Source organism: Diceros bicornis, chromosome 35 (assembly GCF_020826845.1).
Source record: "Diceros bicornis minor isolate mBicDic1 chromosome 35, mDicBic1.mat.cur, whole genome shotgun sequence".
NCBI lineage: Eukaryota > Metazoa > Chordata > Mammalia > Perissodactyla > Rhinocerotidae > Diceros > Diceros bicornis.
Window position 1 is genome coordinate 17,182,402 of NC_080774.1, and position 22,730 is coordinate 17,205,131.

At 50.5% G+C, this 22,730-nt stretch overlaps 1 protein-coding gene across 2 annotated transcripts; it reads left to right on the forward strand.

Annotated features, from left to right (window-relative positions):
- The first annotated feature begins 530 nt into the window (after positions 1-530).
- On the forward strand, positions 531-13,427 carry ACADS (acyl-CoA dehydrogenase short chain). Of its 2 annotated transcripts, XM_058531585.1 has the most exons (11): positions 555-638; positions 877-1,049; positions 2,224-2,387; positions 10,084-10,233; positions 10,468-10,579; positions 11,082-11,233; positions 11,548-11,718; positions 11,789-11,926; positions 12,059-12,154; positions 12,342-12,398; positions 12,570-13,427. In XM_058531585.1, exons 2-11 carry the CDS (start codon positions 1,031-1,033, stop codon positions 12,720-12,722), a joined length of 1,212 nt encoding a protein of 403 aa, XP_058387568.1. In that variant the 5' UTR covers positions 555-638; positions 877-1,030; the 3' UTR covers positions 12,723-13,427. The 2 variants fall into 2 exon arrangements, with proteins under 2 accessions (XP_058387567.1, XP_058387568.1); XM_058531584.1 differs by lacking the exon at positions 877-1,049 and having other exon boundaries at positions 531-638.
- Positions 13,428-22,730: the final 9,303 nt, after the last annotated feature.

The following is a 22,730-nucleotide window of genomic DNA, read 5'->3' on the forward strand; positions in this document are numbered from 1 at the left end:
CTAAATGTTGAGCACCAGAGCAAGACAAGACCCTTTGCCCCTCTTGGAGCTCACAGACTAGTGGCGGCTGGATAACATTTCGGGTAAATAAAACAATGGGATGTAGAGTGTGTGGGGAGAAACACTGGCCTCCTGTGGTCTGGGCAGGCCTCAGTGAGATCTGAGGGAACGGAAGAGGAATTCTGGCGGAGGAACACTTATTGCCTTTAAAAGCCTGGAGGCGGGAACAAGCCAGGGGTATTGGAGAAAGCTGTCTTGTGCGGCTGGAGCCAAGACAGCGAGCGAGCGGTGGGCATAAGCCCAGAGAGGTGGCGAGGAAGGCCATATAGAGCCTTTCAGGCCACAGAATTGGATTTCAGGAGGCACAGGCCGGCCCTGGAAGAGGTTTAAGTTGGGCTGAGGCTAGACCTCGGCAATTTCGCCAAGGCTGGACGCCGCCTTATCTCCCGGGGGGAGGCGGGGCTCAGGAGGAGCCGCGGCAGGCCCCGCCCCCAGGCGCGAGCGCGTCACGGCCCCGCCCCCCACAGTCCGGAACCCGCGCGCCCGCGCCCCGAGGTCTGCCGGGGGAAACGTAGCGTCGTCTCTGCTCTCCATGGCCGCCGCGCTGCTCGCCCGGGCCTGCGGCCCCATCCGCGGAGGTGAGTGCGCTCCGGCCCCGCACCGCGGAGTGAGGCGCGGCGGCCGGGACTGCCCTGCGGCGGGCGGGCGTGAGGCGGCGCCCCCTCCGGCAGCGCTCGCGCCCTCTGCGCCAGTTCGGCTGCTCCTCACGCCTGCGCGGCCCCGGCCGTGCAGTGACCCCCTGCTCCTGCTGACCCCACCGCTGGCCCAATTCTCACGGCTGCATCCACACCCCCTACCCCTCATTTCACCCGCCAGCGGAGATTCAGGGCGCGCCCTTCCTCCGGAGCCAGGCCTGGGCTTGAACCCAGACTCTGCATGTGTGACCTTGGGCAAGACGCTCAGCCCGTCAGCCTCAGTTGGCCCATGTGTCAGATGGCCACAGTAATGTTACTGTTCTCATCGAGCTGTTATGAGGATCAAATCACAGGGTATGTACAACAGTGCAGTGCTTGGCGTGTTACAGGTGCTCAGTAACTGTTAGCTCTTGTTGATCATTTCATCCAGAACCTTTCCCATCTTATCACTTCTCTCCAGCTGTAGCGGCAGTGACACGTGTGCCCCGGGCTTCCTTAGCCTGGGTAAGACCCACTCACTCTGAATCATACCAGTAAAGGGGACCGTCATTGAGCGCTGTCTCTGCCAGGCCCTGTGCCAAGTGCTACAGTTAGTATCTCTTTAATCCTCCCACCCCCAAGAGCTGAATACTGTTGTCCTCCACATTTTATAGAAACTGAGGCTTGGTAAAGTTAAGATCCTTGCCTCAGGTCACAGAGCTGTGCTGTTATTATTATTGGTGTTATACTGACGACTGAGTGGGATAGTTGTATGCCAAGTGTTGAGCAAGCAGAGTAAGGGGTCAGTTAGTTAGTGTGGGTTTGTCAACAGCGGCATGGTTGACATTTTGGGCCAATAATTCTTTGTTGTCAGGTCTGTCCTGTACCTTGTAGGATGCTTAGCAGGATCCCTGGCCTCTACCCACCCTATACCGATAGCATTCCACCTGTCAACTTAAAAATAAAATAGACAGTTATCTTACCAGCAAAATGAGTTCATTCCAGAATAGCCAGAGGAATTGCAATTCCAGAAATGCAAGCTATGATGTACCATAGGCAAATTCACAGAAAAAGGGGGAGTAGGGAGGGGCTGTTCTAGGTGAAAGTTCCAGAGTAAGAGTTCAGGGTGGGGAGAGCGCCTCACCGGCTGACCTGAGGCCTTTTCCGTTGGCCGTTGGCTGGATTTGTTGCACCAAGAAGTTTTTCCTCCTGCTGGGGTAGTAAAAGTAGGAGGCAACTCCCTGTTGGAAATGCAATTAGTTCTCCTCCTGTTTGGGGTAATTGACAGAGTCTTAGGACCTGAAAGCTCCCTTTACAGACCTTCCTGACTCCAATTTTTGTTGAGGTTTCCTGTGTTAATTTTCACATACCCTTCAGTTGTGACAACCAGAAATGCCTCCAGACATTGCCAAATCTCTTTTGGGGGGGTAACATCATCCTCGGTGGAGAACCACTGAGTTAGTGGATCACAGTTGTTATTATTATTGTTATTATCACACACGACCTGTTGCCTTGTGCTTCCACTGACTGCTGTTCTTCTTGCTGGCAGCTCTCCGTCCTTGGGACTGGCGTAGGTTACATACTGTGTACCAGTCTGTAGATCTGCCCGAGACACACCAGATGCTGCGTCAGACGTGCCGGGACTTTGCGGAGAAGGAGCTGGTTCCCATCGCGGCCCAGGTGGACAGGGAACATCTCTTCCCAGCAGCTCAGGTGAGAGTTTCAACCTCAGCAGCCAATGACTGTGGTCTGTCCTTGGCTCCTGAGTAAGTGGTGACGATGACAGCCAGAGACACTGAGACTCCAGTCAAGGAACCCTAAGGCAGGTCCTGGGACCCAGAAAATGCTGTGAAGGTTTCCCTTGGCTAGCAGGAGGCTTATATCCAGGATCTGGAATAACAGTAATAATGGTGTGTGGTCGATATGCTTACTGTGTGCCAGGCATTGTGCTAATAATAATAGTCAATGCGTATAGAATGCTTCGCATGTGCTGGGCACCGTTCTGAGCGCTTGAGATGTGTTAGCTTGTCTGTTTCTCACAACAGTCCTGTGAGGTGAAGGTAGGATTATTGTCTTCCCTTCTGTACGGTTGATGAAACTTACATTGATGAGAGTGTTACATAATGTGCCCAAGGTCATGCAGCTAGTGAACTGCAGGGCTGAGGGCTTGAACCCGCGTCTGTCTTCATCCAGACCCTGAGGCCCCGGTCGCCGCGCCCCCTGCTTTGGCACTGTGCTCTTCCGTTTGCCTTAGTCTGTCTGTAGTGCACGTTCCTGCTGGATCCCCTGGCCTGCAAAGATACCTCGCACCCAGTCTAAATACTCAATAGAGTTTTGTTGAGTAAATAACTTGTGAAGTAATAAACTTGCTGTCCTCTTTGCCTTTTTTTTTTAGCGTGAGGAATTCAGAAGTTGTAGTCACCGTTTACGTGTTGTCTTTGTGGTCACCATGTACATGTCTTCTAGGCCCCAGGGCTAGAAGGAAATAATCCAGGTTAGCCAATGTTTTGTGTTCACAGTGTGTTGGGCACTGTGCCTGGACTAGAGGGGTACCAGGAGCCCGAAGTAGATTAGGCAAGTGGCATTCTGGGCACCCACATTAGTTGGACTACTTTAAGGCATAAGCATGTAACATGTGTCATCTCATTTAGTCCTGAGGACTTCCTCACCTGCAAATCTAACGTCCATTTTGCTTCCTGGAGTGCTTGCAAGGATTAGGTGAGATAATGTATGTCAAATTCATGGTGCCTGGTACTGGAAAAATGGTAGCTATTAATACTGTTGTTATGATTTTCATTAAAGTTGAGAAAATTGAGACACAGAGAGGTTGAGTGATTTTCCAAGGTTTACTGGTCTCTGGAGCTAGAATTCATACCCCAAGTCTGGCTGGCTCCAAAACCCGTCTCCAACCACTATCCACGTGGTTGTCCCAGCTGCCCAGCTGGCAGGCAGGGAATCCCTATTCTGGTTGGGAATATTATTGTCAAGGGCCTCAACTACCCCTCTACCCTCCATACCCACAGACATTGCTCTCGGTCACCGAATCTGCCACTTTCCCTTTGTCTCTCGGTGCCATTAGTGGAGACGTGAAAAAACTCAGGCTCTGTGAGTAGAGGACGGGAATGAGCAGACAAGCCAGTGGAAAGCAAGAGCAGTTCAGAGGCGCTGCCCCCAGAGTACTTGTCCAAGACATGGCTGTGTGTTGGGGCTTTTCCTGCCAGACGACAGCCCACTTGATTTATTTTTCCTATATTATTCCTATATTCTTTCAAATTATTACTGATATTACAGACATGGATTTGCTCTGGGCAAGAAAGCTGGTAATAGAAGCAGACTTTTTGGCAACGTATGCTTCTGTAGTCCTCTGGCTTTATAATCTCCTCCTCGCTTTCTGGGGCTAGGGAATTTGCAAGGCAGTCCTCCTATACAGTGGCAGAAGTGGGTCCTGGAGGAGGAAGTCATGGCCTCGGCCTCCTTCCCTTCTGGCACGTGGGGGCCGCTTAGTCAGGATTTGCTGGATGCGTGACAGCAGCTCTGAGTGGTGGTAGCTGGTTTTATCTCGGACGAAGTGTTTTGACCTGTGTCATCTCATTAGATTCTCACGCGTCCTGCTGTTATCACCCCCTTTTGATAGGTGACTCAGGAGCAGTTCTGTGAATCGCCTGAGGTTGTCGAGCTGGGGGGAAGTAGTGCTAAGTCTTCTCATCTTGCCACCATCCCGCACGAACCGGACTCTCGTTTTGGTGGCTGATGAGCTACAGAGGTCATTCCTCAAAGTTCCTTTCCCTTCACTAAGGATTGAGGCCCGTTGGCTTGTTGCTTTTATCGCTCTCTCTGTTATAGTGGATGGCGCCAAGCTCCCAGAGACAGAAGGGAATCTAGGGCTTAGCAGGCAGAAGGATCAAAGAACTAGACGCTGGAGAATATGGCAGGTTGTAAAATTAAAAATAACACCATATAGTGTTTTAAAGTAATAACAGTAATAATAACAGGAAAAGCTGACATCTGGGGGTTACTATATTCCAGGTACTTCTACATTAAATCTTCAACACAACACTCTGAGGGAGTTACTTAAATTATCTCCGGTGTTCAGATGAGGAAACTGAAGCCAGAGGTTAAGTTTCTTGCTCACCAGTCACTCAGCTGGACTTGGAGGAGCCAGATACAGACTCCTGAGCCACCCCCTGGCCTGTAGTAGGTGCTTAGTTAGTGATTTCTACTATTTTTTCCTGAAGAATTTTTTTCCCCCCAATAAAATGGGTTTTTGAGGGAGGGATTAAGGAGAAAAGAATTGAGAGGAGGGCGGGCCAAGAATCAGGGGACAGGCTGGTGCCAATTTCTGTTTATTTGGCTGGTTTTGTAACCTCAGTTGGACTTTAGTCCTTTTGGGTCCGAACCAAAAAAAAAACCAAAGGAACAATTACGAATTTACAATGCTATTTTGTTATAAAAGGAAACAGGAAATAGAATGGTGTTTCCAACCAATGTTGGACTCCTCAACCTAGAAGTGTATGTATGTATATTTATATGTATAAAACTGACTTGGGTTTCTTCTCCATCACTTGGTAAATATTTATTGAGTAACTTCAATATACCAGGTACAAAACCTGCTTTTCCTCTTCTGGGCTTGTCTCAGATGATGGTGTTAACACTGACCTAGTTAGCTACATAGAAACGTCTAGAGTCATACTCCATTTTTTCTCCTCATACCCACTGACTTGGGTTAATTCCACCTTGGAAATAGCTCCTGAGCACCACCTCCTCTCTTCTCCCAACTGGAGTCCGTCTGTCTGTGTTCCAGGAGCGTTCCATTCATAATCCGTAATTCTCTAGTGCTTATCACATTGCCCTGTGTGTCTTATATTGCAGTTATTTCAAACAGCTTCCCGAAGGCAGGGCCTGGGTCTTATTCGTGCTTGGATCTCCCTGCCCAACGCGATGCCTTGCACTTAACTGGACTTTCTCAACAGAAGTGCTCGACATTCAACAAACGTTTGCTGAACTTGATTGAATTGAACCAGATGGTCCGCCCGTCAAGGAATCCTGAATGTCCTTATCGTCCCAGCCTGTGACACACACTAGCACATAGTAGGAACCAGAGGCGGTGGCTAACGCCGCCTCTTTCCCCTGAATAAGCAGCAAATCTTCAACAAATTAGGAAATTTTATTCTTTAAAGGGAGTTAGTTTTGACTCTCGTGAGCATAGGCATACTTGGGATAAATTTAATTTTTTAAAAACGTGAGCTTTAGAAGGGACTTAAAGCATTGTCTTTACTGGAAGTACCCTCTACACGTTTCTGGATATGAAGGCAGTAGGTGCTGAAGACTTGCTCTGCTGTCACAGGCAGGAAAGGAGTCTTGCTCTTTCTCGCATTTTCTCTTGGGAGTTTGGAGACTGCTAGGCCTGGTCTAGTCGGTGATGTTGCCTCTTCTCAGGGTGCAGGTCCAGGTGCCTGGTTCACAGACACAAGGGACTGAGAGTAACCACTGTGGGTCTAAGCTCTCAGAGGTCCCCCTTGAGCCATCTCTGAAGGTCAGGCCTCTTTTTGAAAATATTGGGAGGCCTGGCTGCTGTGAGCCAGTTACTATCAATGTACTTACATCAGAAGTGATTTATACAACTGGACACACGTTCTTTTTTTTTGCTGCTGCTTTTCATATATTTTGGTTTCTTCTTCTTTTTGATTATATTGTCTCCTCTCTCCAGTGCCTCCCTTTTTCTTTCCCTCACTGCTGGTCTGTTTTTCAGGATACACTTCGGTGAGTGTACGTTGCCACCATTTTTGCTTCTGTCTCCAATTTTTTTCTAGAATGTTCCTGCAGCTGGCCATCAGAGATATATTTCAGGATGAGAAAAGTTGGGGAAAACAGCCCCAGTCATCACTGATAAAAGTGGGTGAGCTTGATGTCTGCAGGCTCTGGGGATGGGCTGGAGGAGTTCACGCTCTCAAGTACTATGGAGGTTTATGTTTTAAAAGCAAACACTGATGGCGAGAAAAAGAGGGAGGAGAGGGACACGGGTCAAAACTGAAGGAGGAATGACGCCTGCTAGGGGAGTCATTTGGGGGCAAGAATTGTGAACTCCTACAACTCCCACACAGCAAGAACTATCAAGACAGCCAGAGGCAAGGGTGTTAGGTCGAGAGGAGAGTCCAAGACTTCTGGCTTCCCCGTGGCCTGGGCTTGGCCTGACTCCGTGTGTCCTGGGAATATCACCTCTCCATGTGAGTTCCCCTGTCTGTAAATGGAAGATGGGGAATCCTTGTTCTGCCTGCACTCTGCCTGCCGATTTTCGTTCCCTTTTTGTTTCTTGGGATGAAATGGAGTGATGGGGCCGGTGGTTAATCTGTCCGTTCTTCCAGGGTTTTGAACTGAAGAGCTATGGGGTGAAGAGGAGGGTGTGCCTTTGTGTCCAGGGAGGTTGAATGGCGCTTGTAGGATGAGACAAGTGGAGCTTTGTAGCTCAGTCTTTTTGCTGCGGGGCCAGAGGAAGCCTTCGGCGGGGTTCACGCCTGACCGTGAATCTTGAAGCCTGCGTATTTCTAGCACCTCGTAGGATATGGCCCAGGCCCCTAATCCGGCGCTGCATTCCCTAATAAGACACTCGTTTCACCCTGGAATAGGTTTGTTGGATGCCCTAAGTGTGGGTTCGAAAGGCTTCTGTTCTGAGGCCACGCTTGTGCTGGCACAGGGCTCCGAGAGTCCCTGTTTCCAGTACAGTGCTGCTTAATCCACTCTCTACTTCTGACTACCCCACCCCCAGTTGTTTCCTGCCCGCTGAAATGGCACAGCGTTTCTGACCAGGATCACCCACCCTTCCCCCAGGTGTGTGGTGACCGCAGAATGGTTGTCTTGTTAGCGACTCTCAGAATGACACGTCCCTGGTACCCTGAGTCCTGTTGATCACTGTGTACTAGTTTCCTGTTGCCTGTTGTAACCAATTACCACAGACTCAGTGGCTTAAAACAGTACATATTTATTATCTGACAGTTCCTGGAGGTCAGACATCCAAAGTGGGTCTTGTTGAGCTAACATCAAGGTGTCGATGGGGCCGCTTCCTTCTGGAGGCTCTAGGGGAGAATCCATTGCCTTGCCTTTACCAGCTTCCAGAGGCCACCTGCGCTCCTTGGCTCGTGACCCCCTTCCAGCCAGCATTCATGTCACTAGGACCTCTGCTTCCGTCGTCACATCTCCTTCTCTGACTCTCCTGTCCCCTCTTCCCCTTCTGAGGACCTTGTGATCACACTGGGCCCCCCGGATAATCCAGGGTAATCCCCCATCCGAAGATCCTTAGCTTTATCTCCTCTGCAAAGTCCCTTTTGCCACGTAAAGTGGCATATTCATAGGTCCCAGGGATTAGGACGTGGATGTCTTTGGGGGACTGTCATTCTACCCCACACACTGGCTGTCTCCCTGCCCGAGTCTCCTCCCCTGTCACTGCAGCCCAGTGTCTGCCTGGGGGCTGCAGACCTTGGCGGCACTTGTGGGGGCAGTAGCTCAATGCCACTCGGCAAACGGGTTTCTGCCCCCATTGCGTTATGCACGGGACACCCTGAGGGGAGTGAGGCCCGCCCCAAGTGAGAGTCTTACGGGAGAGTTTCCCATGGGAACAGTTCAAGACAGAATCAAATAAGTGATTTCATAGAGAGACACACAAATTATTATGGGAGTGCACTTAGGATTCATAGGTGCCCCCTTCTCCTGTGCATTACAGTCGAGATGAGAACTTGTCATCCACTTCGTGATAGTAAGTGCTGTTCACTGGGCCCGCATTCTGTATGTATTGTCTATTTGTCCTTCAACAATTCGATGAGGTAGGTACTCTGGGGAGGGGTGTAAAACTTTTATAATCACAGATGTAATATTAATTATAGAAAAATGAGAAAATATTGCAAATATTCTTACGTTTGCTTCTTTCAAGTCAAAATAGTATAAGAACATGGTTACAGGAATCAAATGATAGAAAAGCGTTGATGAAAAGCAATGGTCCCCCTTCTGCCCTGAACCCCTCCCGCTCCCCAGAGGAAATTGGTTTTAGTTGTTTCTTCTGGGAGCTAGGTAGGTTCTGTTGTGGTCCGCATTTCTCAGGTGGAAAGCAGGCTTACAGAGGCTAATGGCTTTGTCCTTTAGGAGGGGCAGAGCTGGGCGCGGGGCCGAGCTGGTTAAGATCCTGGAGTCATTGCCTGGTCCCAGCCACACCACTTATGAGCTCTGGCCCCGAGCAGGCTGTGTCACCTCTCTGAGCTCCAGGATCCCCACCTGTGACATGACTTATAGCCTCATTCTCATGGAGCTTTGGAGAGACTCAAAAGTATCCATAGAGCACTTATGCAGCATTTGGCATACAGTAGGCACTTGATAATTAACCGTTACTATTATTGTTATTCTGAATCAAAAATCCCAGGCTCTTACCGTTCGTGCATTCTTTCACTGGCACTGGGGATATTGCAGTGAGCAAAAGCACAGTCTCTGGGCCGGCCCTGTGGCTTAGTGGTTAAGTGCGCGCGCTCCGCTACTGACAGCCTGGGTTCGGATCTGGGCGCGCACCGATGCACTGCTTCTCCAGCCATGCTGAGACCGCGTCCCACATACAGCAACTAGAAGGATGTGCAACTATGACATACAACTATCTACTGGGGCTTTGGGGGAGAAAAGGAGGAGGATTGGCAATAGATGTTAGCTCAGAGCCGGTCTTCCTCAGCAAAAAGAGGTGGATCAGCACGGATATTAGCTCAGGGCTGATCTTCCTCACAAAAAAAAGAAGAAAAAAAAAACAAACCACAGTCTCTGCCCTCATGGTCAGGGAGAGAGACCTTAATCAAAACGAGCACAGTAATAGGTGTGACATTCCAGCTTCATGAGCACTGCAAAGGGGAGACACAGGTGCTACAAGAGTGTGATTAAAGACCTTGACTTAGTGAGGGCCAAGATGGCAGCCCTGAAGAAGTGATGCTGGAGCTGAGATTGAAGGGAAGGAGAAGATAATAACTTGATAAAAGACATGACTGACAGGAAATAGCATGTGCAAAGGCCCTGTGGTGGAGAGGGATATGTGTGTGGTGCACTTAGGGACTGAAAGAAGGTCACTATGGCACTATGCTGTCATATTCCTTACTTCGGAGACCCTGGAAGGCTTCCTGTGTCTTCCACCTGCTCACTGATTGTGGCCTTGAACACAGGTGAGCCAGTGCAGGGTGTGGGGGCAGGACGGCTTGAATGAATGTTGCTGTCATGCAGACCTGAGCTGAGGCTGGGTCTTCGGCCTTGGGGATCCCGGGGTGGGTGGATGGGGCCACATGGCCTGAGTTTCTGCAGGCACTGGCTCAGGGGCAGGAGGGGGTGGGGTTGGGGAGGGTGGGCCCTGGCCCCCAGCAGCTGCCCTTGCCGTGACATCCTTCCCTGGGGCCAGGTGAAGAAGATGGGCGAGCTTGGGCTTCTGGCCATGGACGTGCCCGAGGAGTTAAGTGGGGCCGGCCTCGACTATCTGGCCTACGCCATCGCCGTGGAGGAGATCAGCCGGGGCTGTGCCTCCACTGGGGTCATCATGAGTGTCAACAACGTGAGTCCCCTCCTGGGCCCCGGGGACGCACAGGTGGAGGGGAGGCTCCTGTGGGCAGGCAGGCACTCTGGCCGTGTGTCCTAACATGCCAGGCCTTGGCTCGCAGCCCCTGACCTCCTCGGGACTCGGTCCTTTCTGGTAGGCCTCTGGAGAGAGCAGGCCTGGGGGTGGGGGCCAGGGCGGGCAGGCGAGCCTGGGCTTAAAGGCCCACGACCGCTCCCTCTGTCCCCACAGTCGCTTTACTTGGGGCCTATCCTAAAGTTTGGCTCCAAGGAGCAGAAGCAGCAGTGGGTCACTCCGTTCACCAGTGGCGACAAGATTGGCTGCTTTGCCCTCAGTGAACCAGGTACCGTGGTGGGACAGTGGTCTGCCCCAGCCCCTCACCTCAGCATCAGGGTGACAGACTCGGACTGGGGCCGAGTGGCCCCCGGGGCAGAGGCAGGAGCTGGGGCCTGTGCTGACTTGAGTCGACTGCTTGTTCTTCCTGAGGCCGGAGGACAGGCTTTCCATGTGAGCGGCTGCGAGTTGAGCTCTGGGATCTGCCGAGGAGTGTGCGGTCACCTCAGCTGGGCTGGGAGGGACGTTTGGCTCTGGGGTCCCTTTGGCCTGAAGATGCCCAGCCGCTGCACGCTCCCCGTCACCCACTTGGACTGGTCTCGGGAAGCTCTGGGAGCTGGTGCGGGCCTGGAGCTTTCTCCCGGGAGCCAGGCGCTGATTCTTTGGAGCCCATTCGCAGGCTCTTGGTGCTCACCAGCTGGGGGGTGAGGCTGGGCTCCCTGCCCGTCTGACGGCAGTGCCCTTGGCGGGGGCGGAGGTGGCGCTGGACTCTGAGTCTGTGTGTGGGACAGGGAATGGCAGCGACGCGGGAGCCGCCTCCACCACTGCCCGGGCGGAGGGCGACTCGTGGGTCCTGAATGGCACCAAAGCCTGGATCACCAATTCCTGGGAGGCCTCAGCCACCGTGGTCTTTGCCAGCACAGACAGATCCTTGCAAAACAAGGTGGGGATCCCAGAGAGAGGGTCAGTGAGGCCTCCGGGCTGCAGTCATATCATAGTTTCTAGATCCCAGTCCCCTTGGCCTGATGGAGCTGTGCCTGCTCCGGGGCACCTTGGGGCTGTCCCTGTCCCTCCCTGGCCTGCCGTTGGCCTGGGGCTGGAGTCCGCACCTTCCCCAGAGGAGCCAGCAGAGGGCGTCACGGCCCGAGGATCTGAGGGAGGTGGAAGGGACTGGGGTTTGTGTCTGGTGTGCTTTGCCTGAGGGCGGTGGCCCAGGGCAGCCTCTGAGAAGATCACTGGGTGTGTCTGCCCTGTCAGGGCATCAGTGCCTTCCTGGTTCCCATGCCGACACCTGGGCTCACGCTGGGGAAGAAGGAAGACAAGCTGGGCATCCGGGCCTCATCCACCGCCAACCTCATCTTTGAGGACTGTTGCATCCCCAAGGAAAACCTGCTGGGGGAGCTGGGGATGGGCTTCAAGATAGCCATGGTGAGCCCGGCAGTGGGGGTGGGGCCCGGGGCGAGGCCCTGGCCAGCCACTGACCGGGCGGTCCCCACAGCAAACCCTGGACATGGGCCGCATTGGCATCGCCTCCCAGGCTCTGGGCATCGCCCAGGCCGCCCTCGATTGTGCTGTGAACTACGCTGAGAGTCGCAGGGCCTTTGGCGCCCCCCTCACCAAGCTCCAGGGCATCCAGGTGAGGAGCTGGAGACTTCAGGAGCCAGCCTGGACGGGAGGGGGTGGGATTTCACCTGCTCCCACGTCTGCCTCCCTCCTTGGAGGGAGGGCGGGGCGACTCCTGACTGCGGGGGTGGGCTGCTTGTTGCAGTTCAAGTTGGCGGACATGGCCCTGGCCCTGGAGAGTGCCCGGCTGCTGACGTGGCGCGCTGCCATGTTGAAGGATAATAAGAAGCCTTTCATCAAGGTGCCTTTGGGGAAGGGGTCTCCCCAGGTCTGGCCCAGGGCTCTGGTGGGCGGAGGGACTGAGGGAGAAGTTGTGGGGGGGGAGTCCCAGTTCCTTGGGCCTGTGGGTTTATTGCCCTGAGGGGGAGCCATGTGCTGGGGTCTCCCCCCAAAGGAAAGTTGCTAACCCCGCCCTCCCCTGTGGTTAGGAGGCAGCGATGGCCAAGCTGGCTGCATCGGAGGCTGCAACGGCCATCAGCCACCAGGTGAGTGTCCCTCGTGCGTGGACGCAGTGCCTGGCCAGGCCCCGGGGTTGATTAGCAGCGGGTGTGCCAGCTGCCCCTCCCTCCCCCGTCCTTCTGTGTGGCTGCTCCTGCCCCTGTCTTTCCCCACGGGTGGGGGTCTCCTCCCTCCTGAGCCCCTGCTTCCCGCCGTAGGCCATCCAGATCCTAGGTGGCATGGGCTACGTGACACAGATGCCGGCCGAGCGGCACTACCGCGACGCCCGCATCACCGAGATTTACGAAGGCACCAGCGAGATCCAGAGGCTGGTGATCGCCGGGCACCTGCTCAAGAGCTACCGGAGCTGAGCCCCACTGTAGGGGCGACCAGTGCCCCCCGCCCTCCCCGGGAGCCGGGCTGGCCTGAGGACCGAGGGAAAGGGGGCGGGAGCCACGTCGCTTGAACCCCGACTCCCAGTCAGGCTGTGGGGCGGACGGGCAGGGCCGTGCCTCCTCGTGCCAGGACCCCCCCCAGCCCTTCAGGTGTGGCCTCTCCTGCCCCCCTCATCTCCACCCACCCCAGACCAAACTGCCTGGGGTGAGTCTCAGGGAGAAAGGAAAGGTGAGGGGGCTGTGACCTGCTTCCGAGGCCACCCGTCTTCAGCTCAGTTTCTAGGCTTTGCTCCCCCTTGCCGACCGTGCCTTATGGTCTTCATCCCAGTGGACCTGGGGCCCCCCAGCTCCGTTCCTGTGGGCCCTGGTGCTCAGCTGGCGGCCCAGTGGGACAGGTTCTTGGCAGTGCCTGCTCCTTTCTCTGAGGTCAGGGGTCAGGAGGAGGAGTGGGGTGGCGGCCAGAATGACCAGGCCTCAAAGTGGCAGAAGTTGTGTTCTCTCAAGCCCTGGGGTGGTCTTGGAGAGGCTGTGGGTTGGGGTGATGATGGAAGCTGCCCGGAGCCCTGTTAACCTGTTCTTCTCTTAAAGTAGGAATGAGCGCAGGGTGGTGATCTGATTCGTGCTTTGGGATAATCAGATGTGGGAACTGGCTATAAGTAATAAAGCATACCTGTCCCCAGACTCCTGTGTCCTCATCTGGGTGCTGCTGGGGAGGGAAGATGGTCTGCTCTCCGACAGACTGTGTGCGTGCATGAGTGTGTGTGTGTGGTGTGTGAGGCTGACTGGGGTGCATCTCTGCCCTGGGAGAGCTCCAGCAGGAGGCAGGGTTGGCCAATGACACAGTTCGGAAAACTAAGGAGGTGGGTCCAGTGGGCCTGGGTGAGTGACCACTCAGCAGGGAGAGCAGGCTGTCAGGGCTGCCAGGCCAGAGGGCCTTGTCTTGGCAGGTGTGTGCTTGGTGGGCCCGGCCTCTCAGCAGGGGGAAGGAGGATGCCAGATGGGCCGGGAGGGGGCCGGGGAAGGAGCAGAGCTGCAGAGGGCCTGGGGAGGAAATGGAGACTGTAAAAGCATCCTGTTTGCTTACTATTTGGATGCTCAGTGGGCCAGCACTGAGCCTGCTAGGGAGAGGGTCCTGGTGCCCTTGGGGCCCAATATAGTGAGTGAAGCAGCTGGAAGAGAAAACAAGGGGGAAATAAAGAGAAAGCAAAGGCAGATTTCAGAGGAGGTGAGGACAGCCCTCCGCAGAGCCGGAAGGGCAGGGAAGCTGACCTGTCATTGCGGAGAGGTCTCTGGAGGGGAGGGGGCGTGGAGCGATGACCTTGGAGCCACCACCAGGCCTCCGCGTGTGGAGACGCACCCCTGAAGCAAACAGCCTCGAGCAGCAGACTCGATTGTTGCTGGGACGCCCGCTACAAAGGCTCCCATGCGGGGAGCCTGGCTCAGGCACAGGAGCCGCCGCCCACCCGGGGCTGCTGTTGGGGCGCACTGGGGGAGGGGCACCTGGCATTGGGTGTTGGGGGGATGTGGAGGGTCCAGAGCACCAGGAGGAGTGGGCGCCCACGGATGGGGTGGGGCCGGGCAAAGAGGTGATGTCTTCCTGCTAATAAGACGCACCCACGGCCAGAAACAGCTTCCCTCCATGCCCTTGAGGTCAGGTAGCGGCCCCAAGTCTGGGTGATCTGTGCCTCCTCCTGCTCCAAGTAAGCACCTGGAGGGTCCTGGCTCCCGGCTCACACCCTCTGGGGGCTCCTGGTACTGCCCCGTCCCTGCCCTGGGCTCAGGTGCGGGCGGAAGGTGCAGGGAGCAGGGTGGGATTCAGGGCCCCTCCCCAGGGGCAGCCAGGTTTGACCCACCTCACCTGGAAGACAGATGAAGATCTGTCACTCCTTGAGTCACCGACCTCACCAACAGCTGGGAGTGGGGGTGGTGGTGGGGCTGGTGGTGGTGGTCAGATGGCTCCATGACCCCTCCAGAGAGGTAGCGCTGGCTCCCAGCCCAGATGGGGGGTGAAGGAACAGGCTGTGGTTGAAGTTGTCTTTGGGCCATTCCTCTAGGTAGCGGGAATGGGGACGGGGCTTTGAGGCTCAGAGGGGAACAGAGGGAGCCCAAACTGAGCCCTGTTTAATCCCAGGCGGGGAACCCAGCTCTCCTCGTTCAGAACTCTGGCCCCCAGCTTGGTGTTCAGGCCCGCCTGCTCGACCTGCTGGGCCTTGCAGGGCCTACAGGCAGCCTGCTAGAGCCACACTGCTCCACTCAGGCACAGAGCTGGGCCGGTGGAGTCGGCCCAGGCCCAGAACAGCCCTGTCTCCCACGTGGCAGGCCCAGCTGGGTCTCTGCATCTCCGATCTGTCTGGGCCTCGCTCGGACGGCCAGCCGGGAAGATGCTCCCGGCCTCAGAGCCATATTGTCCTCCATTTCACAGAAGAAGGGCCTGAGGCTCTGAGCCAAGGTTCAGTCTGCACTCTGGCACCTCAGAGGCTCCCATGGGTCTGAGGTCTGCCCCTCTTCCCTGAGGGCGGAGTCAGCTCGCAGACCCTCGGAACTCAATGCCGCAGTCTATCCGTGGGTCCATTTGAACCTGAGCTATAGGAGAGCGGGTTGCAACATCATGTCCCTGTGTGTGTATTTCCTGAGAACAAGGACATTCCCTTACACAGCGACAGGACAGTTACCGAAGCTGGGAAGCTAACCGTGGTCCACTGTGGGACCTACACACCTCATTCACAACTTGCCCGCTGTCTCAACGCCTTCATGGCAGTTTTTTTCAAGGTCCAAGATGACGCATTGTATTTAGTTGAGAGGTCTCTTGTCCCCTTCACTCTAGGACGGTTTCTCAGACTGAATGTGTTTTTCATGACATTGGCATTTTTGAAGTGTCCAGGCCGGTTATTTGTAGACTGTCCATCAGTCTAGATGAGTCTGGTTTCTTCATGATGACATTTGTGGTGTGTATTTTCGGCAGTGGTGGTGTAGTGAAGTCCCCATTTTATTCCTAGCTTCGATTATTAGTATTTTACCTTTTTCTTAATTAAACTGAGGTTTATCAATTATTTCAGTTTTTCTAAAGAACCAGTTTTTGGCTTTATTGACATTCCGTATTATGTTTTTTAAAATTAATTTTATTTGATAGTTTTACTGTTTCCTAATACGTTTTTGGGATTTAATTTGCTATTCTTTTCCCAGCTTCCTGGGATGAATGGTCACTGATTTTTCAGTCTTTTTTCTTTTTTTTCAGTCTTTTTTCTAATAAATGTATTTAAAGTCATACGTTTCTCTCTAAGCATGGCTTTAGCTTCATTTCATAAGTTTTGATGTATTATCAGTATCACTCAGTTTCTGAGTTCCATTGTGCTTTCTCCTTTGACTTATCAGTTATTTAAAAGAGTATTATTTTATTAACATGGGGTTTCCTCGGTATCTTTTGTTATTGATTTTTTTAAAATTGTGGTAAAATACACATAACATAAAATTTACCATTTTAACCATTTTTCTAAAAAAAAATGTACAATTGAGGCATTTGGTACATGTACAGTATTGTGCAACCATCACCCTTATCTAATTCCAGAACATTTTTTTTTGCCTGCTTTTTTTTTTTTTTTTTTTTGAGGAGATCAGCCCTGTGCTAACATCCGCCAATCCTCCTCTTTTTTTTGCTGAGGAAGACGGCCCTGGGCTAACATCTGTGCCCATCTTCCTCCATTTTATATGGGAGGCGGCCACAGCATGGCTTGCCAAGCAGTGCGTCGGTGCGCGCCTGGGATCCGAACCAGCGAACCCCGGGCCGCCGCAGCAGAGCGCGTGCACTTAACCGCTTGCGCCACCGGGCCGGCCCCTAATTCCAGAACATTTTCATCACTCCAAAAGGAAACTCCGTATCCATTGTTATCGCTTTTTACCTTAACTGCATTGTGGTCTCAGAACATTCTCGGCATTATTTAAATTCTTTGAAATTTGTTGAAATTTGCTTCATGGCCCCAAGTCACTTTTTGTAAAAACTGAGCATTGTTTTAGAGATTTTTTTCCCACGTTGATACACGTAGCTCTAGTTCCTTTCTTTCGATTGCTGTGTGGTGTCCCATCGTATAAATATGCTATATTTAGGTAGTTTCCAGTTTTTCACTGATATAAACCATGGCACAGTGAACATTCTGGAATGTGTCCCCTTGTGCATATGTGAGAACTTCTGAACATTTAAGTAGAAGGGGGCCTGGGGGGCCTTTGGCTCTTTGTTTCTCCAGCTTTAGCGGATATTACCAGAGTACCCCCCACGGTGGTTGGAACTGTCCCCAGCCCTCTCATAGGGTAGGAGAGTGTCCATCCTTTGGCACCATCAACGTGACAGTTTTCTTCAGCCTGATTGTGATTCTAACTTGCATTTCCCTGGTTACCAGAGGAGCTGCACATCTTGTCTCATATCTGTTGGCCATTCTGGCTTCTGCTGTGAACGGCCATTCATAGCCTTTGTCCGTTTCTTCCAGGTTGTTTTTCTTTCCCTTATTGATTTGTCATTGACCCATGTGGATATTTTGGATGCTAATCATTTGTCAGCTGTCTAGTTGCAAAAATGGTTTCTCTCTTTAAAACGGTTTTACATTTTAATGTCCACTCTTTAACTTTAAAAAAAACAGTTTCGGAAGTTGTATCTGTAGTCTGCAAACGTTTCGAATACGTGTTTCACGGTAAAAAGTGACAGTTCCCTTCTTGGGGGGCGGGGGGTTCGGGCGCATCCTTCCAGACCTTTTCCTGTGCATCTATGAACATCTCACTTATGTGTTTTTTCCCCCCACAAATGGGATGAATCCTCTCTGTATTATTCGGCTGCCTTTTTCCACTTTGCATTTTCCCACGTTGGTGCATTCCAATGACTCATTCTTTGTAACTGACATTAAACAATCAGTTGTATGGTAAGACCTCCAGTTTTGCCAAATTGCTCTCCAATTTCCACCCCCCGCCCCCCGCAGCATGCAGGGAGGCACCTTTTCCCCCACGACTTCCCCGACACTAGATGTTATAAGGCACCTAATTTTTGCCAATCTGATGGGTAAAACATATGACTTGATTTTGTAGTTCTCAAGGGAGTTTGAGCATATTCTCAAATGTTTATTGGTCCTTTTCCTGTCATCTATGGATTTCTTTTTCATATTCTTGATCTGTTTTGTTTCTCCTGAGTTTCTTGTCTTTCTCTTGTTAGTTAGCAGAAGATCCTTATAGTCTAGATAGTAATAATCCCTGTTGGTTTAGACACTGCAGGCGTCTTCTGGTCCATGATCTATTAATTTCACTCCAGAGTAACCGCCACATGCATTGAGCACTTTCTCCCCATTCCTTCCTCCCTCCAACTCCTGGCAACCACCCACCTATGGATTTGTCTATTCTGGATAGTTCATATAAACAGAATCACACGCAGGAGACCTTTTGTGTCTGGTTTCTTGTACTTAGCATAATGTTTTGGAGGTTCATCCACATTGTATCATGTATCAGTACTTCATTCTTTTTTTGATGAATAGTATTCTCACTTATCCATTTTGGGTTGTTTTTTTCTTTTTTGGCTACTGCTATGAACATTTGTGTATAAGTTTTTGTGTGGACATATGTTTTTACTCCTACATACCTAGGAGTGCTGGGTTATATGGTAACTCTATGTTTATCTTTTTGAGAACCTCCTGCTTTTTTTGGTTCATATTTTTCTGATATATAACATTTCACTGTCGTTTTCAGTCTTTATCTTTTTGTTGTAAGTCTGTCTGTTTCGGAAAACATATCTGTGGATCTCCTCTTCCCCAAATCCAAGAGTCTCAACTGGAGTGTTTCACCCATTTATATCTATTGTAATTATTTTATAGTTGGACTTGTTTCTGCCATCTTGTTTCATATTTTTCACTTTCCATTTTCTTTTTCTCCCTTTCTGCCTTTGATTGTGTACATTGACTTTTCTTGTTTTTTAAAATTCATGCATTCTAATTTTATTCTTCCGGTGGTTATCTCTAACTTAGAGCAGTACTTGTGTCTGATTTTTCCTATCGATTTATTTAACTTATATCCACATCTTTTCCAAAGATGGGAAAAGAACCTTAGCATTCTCTCCTCTTCTTCTGGTCTCTCCTCCCGTCCCACTCTCCATCTCCATCTCCAGCCACGTTTATATCCAGTGTTTGGTTCAGGTTGTCACGGCTATGTCCTGCCTCCCTTCTTCTCTTCCTCCCCCTTGGTCACAGTGAACTACCAAGGGATCTTCTCATCCTCATTTCTCTGGTTTATTTATATTCTTACTGAAGTACTTTATCCAAGATTGCTTCATCGAGGTCCTTCGTATGGTAAATGTTCTGAGGGCTCAGAATATCTTTGTCTTCTTGCTTCTGGTGTCACTGTCCAGAAGTCCTGTGTTGATCCTACTGTTTTCTTTTCCATCGTAGATGATCTGCCCTTCATCTCCAGAAGGCTTCAAATCGTTTTTCTCTTTGACATTCTTGAGTTTTACCATAATGTGCCTAGAGGTGGGATTTTCATCATTTAGCCTGTTTAGCTCTCAATGAGCCTTTTTTATTTTTCTTTAATTTTGCAACACTCTTGGATGTTATTTCTTGAAATTTTTTCTCCTTTTCGCTTATGTATTTTTTCCTTCTAGACACTATTGTATGGATGTTGACATTCAGCTTCCGGCTGCCATATGTCTTACTTTTTTCTTCTATGTTTCCTGTCTCTTGGTTTCCCAGTGCCTTCTGGGAGACTTTCTCAACCTGAATCTTCTGTTCTACTGCTTTTTTCCTTCAGTTGTCCTATTATACTATCTATACCATCTATTGTGTTCTTTATTTCAACTGTTGTATTTTTCCAAATTTGGTATTTTCACTTAGTTCCTTGCTCTAACTGCCTGTCCCTGCTTCATGTGACACTATCCTTTCTTAGCTCTTCGTGGACATTTCTAATGCGTATTTTGAGATCTTGATCCGTCTCATTAATTCCAGGTCATCTTGTATAGGTTGTTGAGCTTGTTGTCTTTCTTTTTGTGGTCATGATCACATGTCTGATTATTTTTGCCTGTGATGCCGTCTTTCCCAGGAGGCATCAGTGATTGTGACAGATATAGTGTATTATTGCTTCTGCTGGGTTTAAAGAGGGAGAGAGGTTTGTCGCAACGGGAAAGACAAGCTCAGAGGTAACATAACCAGACTCGAGGAGCCTCAGCCACTATAGGAGCCTCGCCTCAGAGCATGACCTCAGTTTCTGCCTTCTCACCGGGTGACCCTCTCTGTGCTTCTCTTTAGCAGAAAGATTCCCCCTACACATGCACACACACAGAGACACATACACACACACAGACACACACATACCCAAGAGTTGCCCAGCACTAGAGAAAGGAGAGATTGCTTGTGGGCCAGCCAGCCTGTCGACACATGTTCCTTTTTTAAAAAAATTGTGGTAAAATATGGATAACATAAAATTTACCATCCTAACCATTTTTAAGTGTACAGTTCAGTGGCATTAAGTACATCCACATTGTTGGACAACCATACCTTTATCCATCTCCAGAACTTTCTCTTATTCCCAAACTGAAACTCTGTATACATTTAACACTAACTCCTCATTTCTGCCTCTCCCCAGCCCCTGGCAACCACCATTCTACTTTCTATCTCTGAATTTGACTACTCTGGGAACCTCATATAAATGGATTCATACACTATTTGTCCTTTTGTGACTGGCTTATTTCACTTAGCAATGATATCCTCATGGTTCATTCATGTTGTAGCATGTGTTGGAATTGCCTTCCCTTTTAGGGCTGAATAATATTCCATTGTATGGATAGACCACATTTTGTTTATTCATTCATCCATCAGTGGACTTTTGGATTGTTTCTACCTTTTGGCTGTTGGGAATAATGCTGCTATGAACATGGGTGTGCAAATATCTGTTTGAATCCCTGCTTTAAGTTCTTTTTTGGGTACGTACCCAGAAATGGAATTGCTGGATCATATAGTAATTCTATTTCTAATTTTTTGAGGAATCACATACTGTTTTCTATAGTGACTGCACCCTTTTACATACCTATCAACAACACATAAGGGTTCCAATTTCTCTACATCATTGCCAACACTTGTTATTTTCTTTCTTTTCTTTTCTTTTTTTAATGATAGCCATCCTAATATGTGTGAAGTGGTATCTCATAGTGGTTTCGATTTGCACTTCCTTAATGACTAAGGATGTTGATCATCTTTTCATGTGCTTATTGGTCATATGTATATCTTCTTTGGAGAAATGTCTACTCAAGTCCTTTGCCTGTTTTTCAGTTGAGTTGTTTGTTTTTTCATTGTTAAGTTGTAGGAGTTCTTTAAATATTCTGGATATTAATCTCTTATCAAATATATGATTTGCAAATATTTTCTCCCTTTCTGTGGGTTGCCTTCTTACTCTGTTGATAGCATCCTTTGGTGGACAAAAGTTTTTAATTTTGATGAAGTCTGATTCATTTATTGTTTTTCCTTTCTTGTCTGTGGTTTTGGTGTCATATCCATGAAGTTGTTGCCAAATCCAATGTCATGAAGCGTTTCCCCTGTGTTTTCTTCTAAGAGTTTTGTAGTTTTGACTCTCACTCAGGATTGGGTCCGTTTTGAGTTCATCTCCTCTCACACAGATGTTCCCTAGCAGGGCCGGCTCGGTGCTGCGCCTCTGCTGTGTCTTGTCCTTCAGTGGTGAAGAGGCTGGAGCAGTGTGGCAGACAGAGAAGAGCAAAGCCCAGGGTTTTGCCCCAATCTGTGGTCCTGCTGCAAGCAAAGAGTTCATGCGGCAGGCATGGTTTCCTCAGCCTTTGCTGCTCTCTCGTAGTACCTGGAGCTGTGGTACTGACCCCAGGACAAGCTCTGAGATCTAAACTCGAGGAATGTTCACATAGTTACTGATGAATGGTGTTAGTCTGTAGGCCTGGGGCAGGGTAGGTGTGACGTAGCAGGTTATCAGATGTCACCATGTTTAACGTGAACATTAAGATTGATGACGTGCACTGTATCTGTTTTGGAGTCCTGTTTTAATTACCATGGCTGGTCATGTAGCAGGAATGTGCCTATGTGACTGTCTTCTTATAACATCTCTGGGTTCCAAGACCTGAGTGGCTGTCCCTCGGCAGAGACATCTCCCATCTCTGTGGTTAGAGGGCCCTTGGAAAACTGTTCTCAAAGATGTGATCAGCAGGATGCTGAGGAATGATGGTTGACTCTCCTCTCAGTCACAACCGTCTTCCTGTTACCTCCTCCTAACTGGATCTGGCTTTCCCTAGAGGCCGCGACGGGAGGGAGATGGCGTGTTGGAGGGGCCTGCTGTGCTCGGTCTCGGTGTCAGCGTCACAGCTCCTCTGCCTCTGGCTACTTTGATCTGCTCTCTGCTAAGACCTCATGCTCGCACAGGCCACAGAGTGATTGCAGACAAGGGAAGCAATGGGACCCTGAAAACCTTCCCTCCGCCTGCCATGCTGCCCACTGTGCCCCATCCTCTTGCTGCTCCGTGGATGCTGTTGTGATTACAGTTTGTATATTAAAGGGTTTTTATGTTCAATGTGTTTGGTTGGTCTAAAAATAAAAAACGCTTCGTCTAAAAAAAAAAATCTATGCAACCCTTGCAGAGGGTCTGCTCTTGACCTCTCTGGACTTGGCCTACGCCTATCTTTTTCCTGCTGATCCTGTCTGGTAGTCCTTGCTTAATAAACCTTAGCGGTGATGTGACTTGATATCAGATCGTGTGTGTCTTTCTAGCCGAATCACCAAAAATAGAGATGTGATTGTCTTGGAAAGATCTGTGGATGAGTCTCTTGTCTCCTGGTGTGAATCCTTGTGACATACATGGGTGACCCACAAAGTTCTTGAGGATTTTATACCACCGCCAGCTTGGACTGGAAAGGACAGGGAAAGTACAAAATGAGAGAAGGCTGCCGGACCCCTTTCAAAATTCTACAGGCAGGAAATAGACTGATAAACTGCTCAGCTGCAAACATGTGCG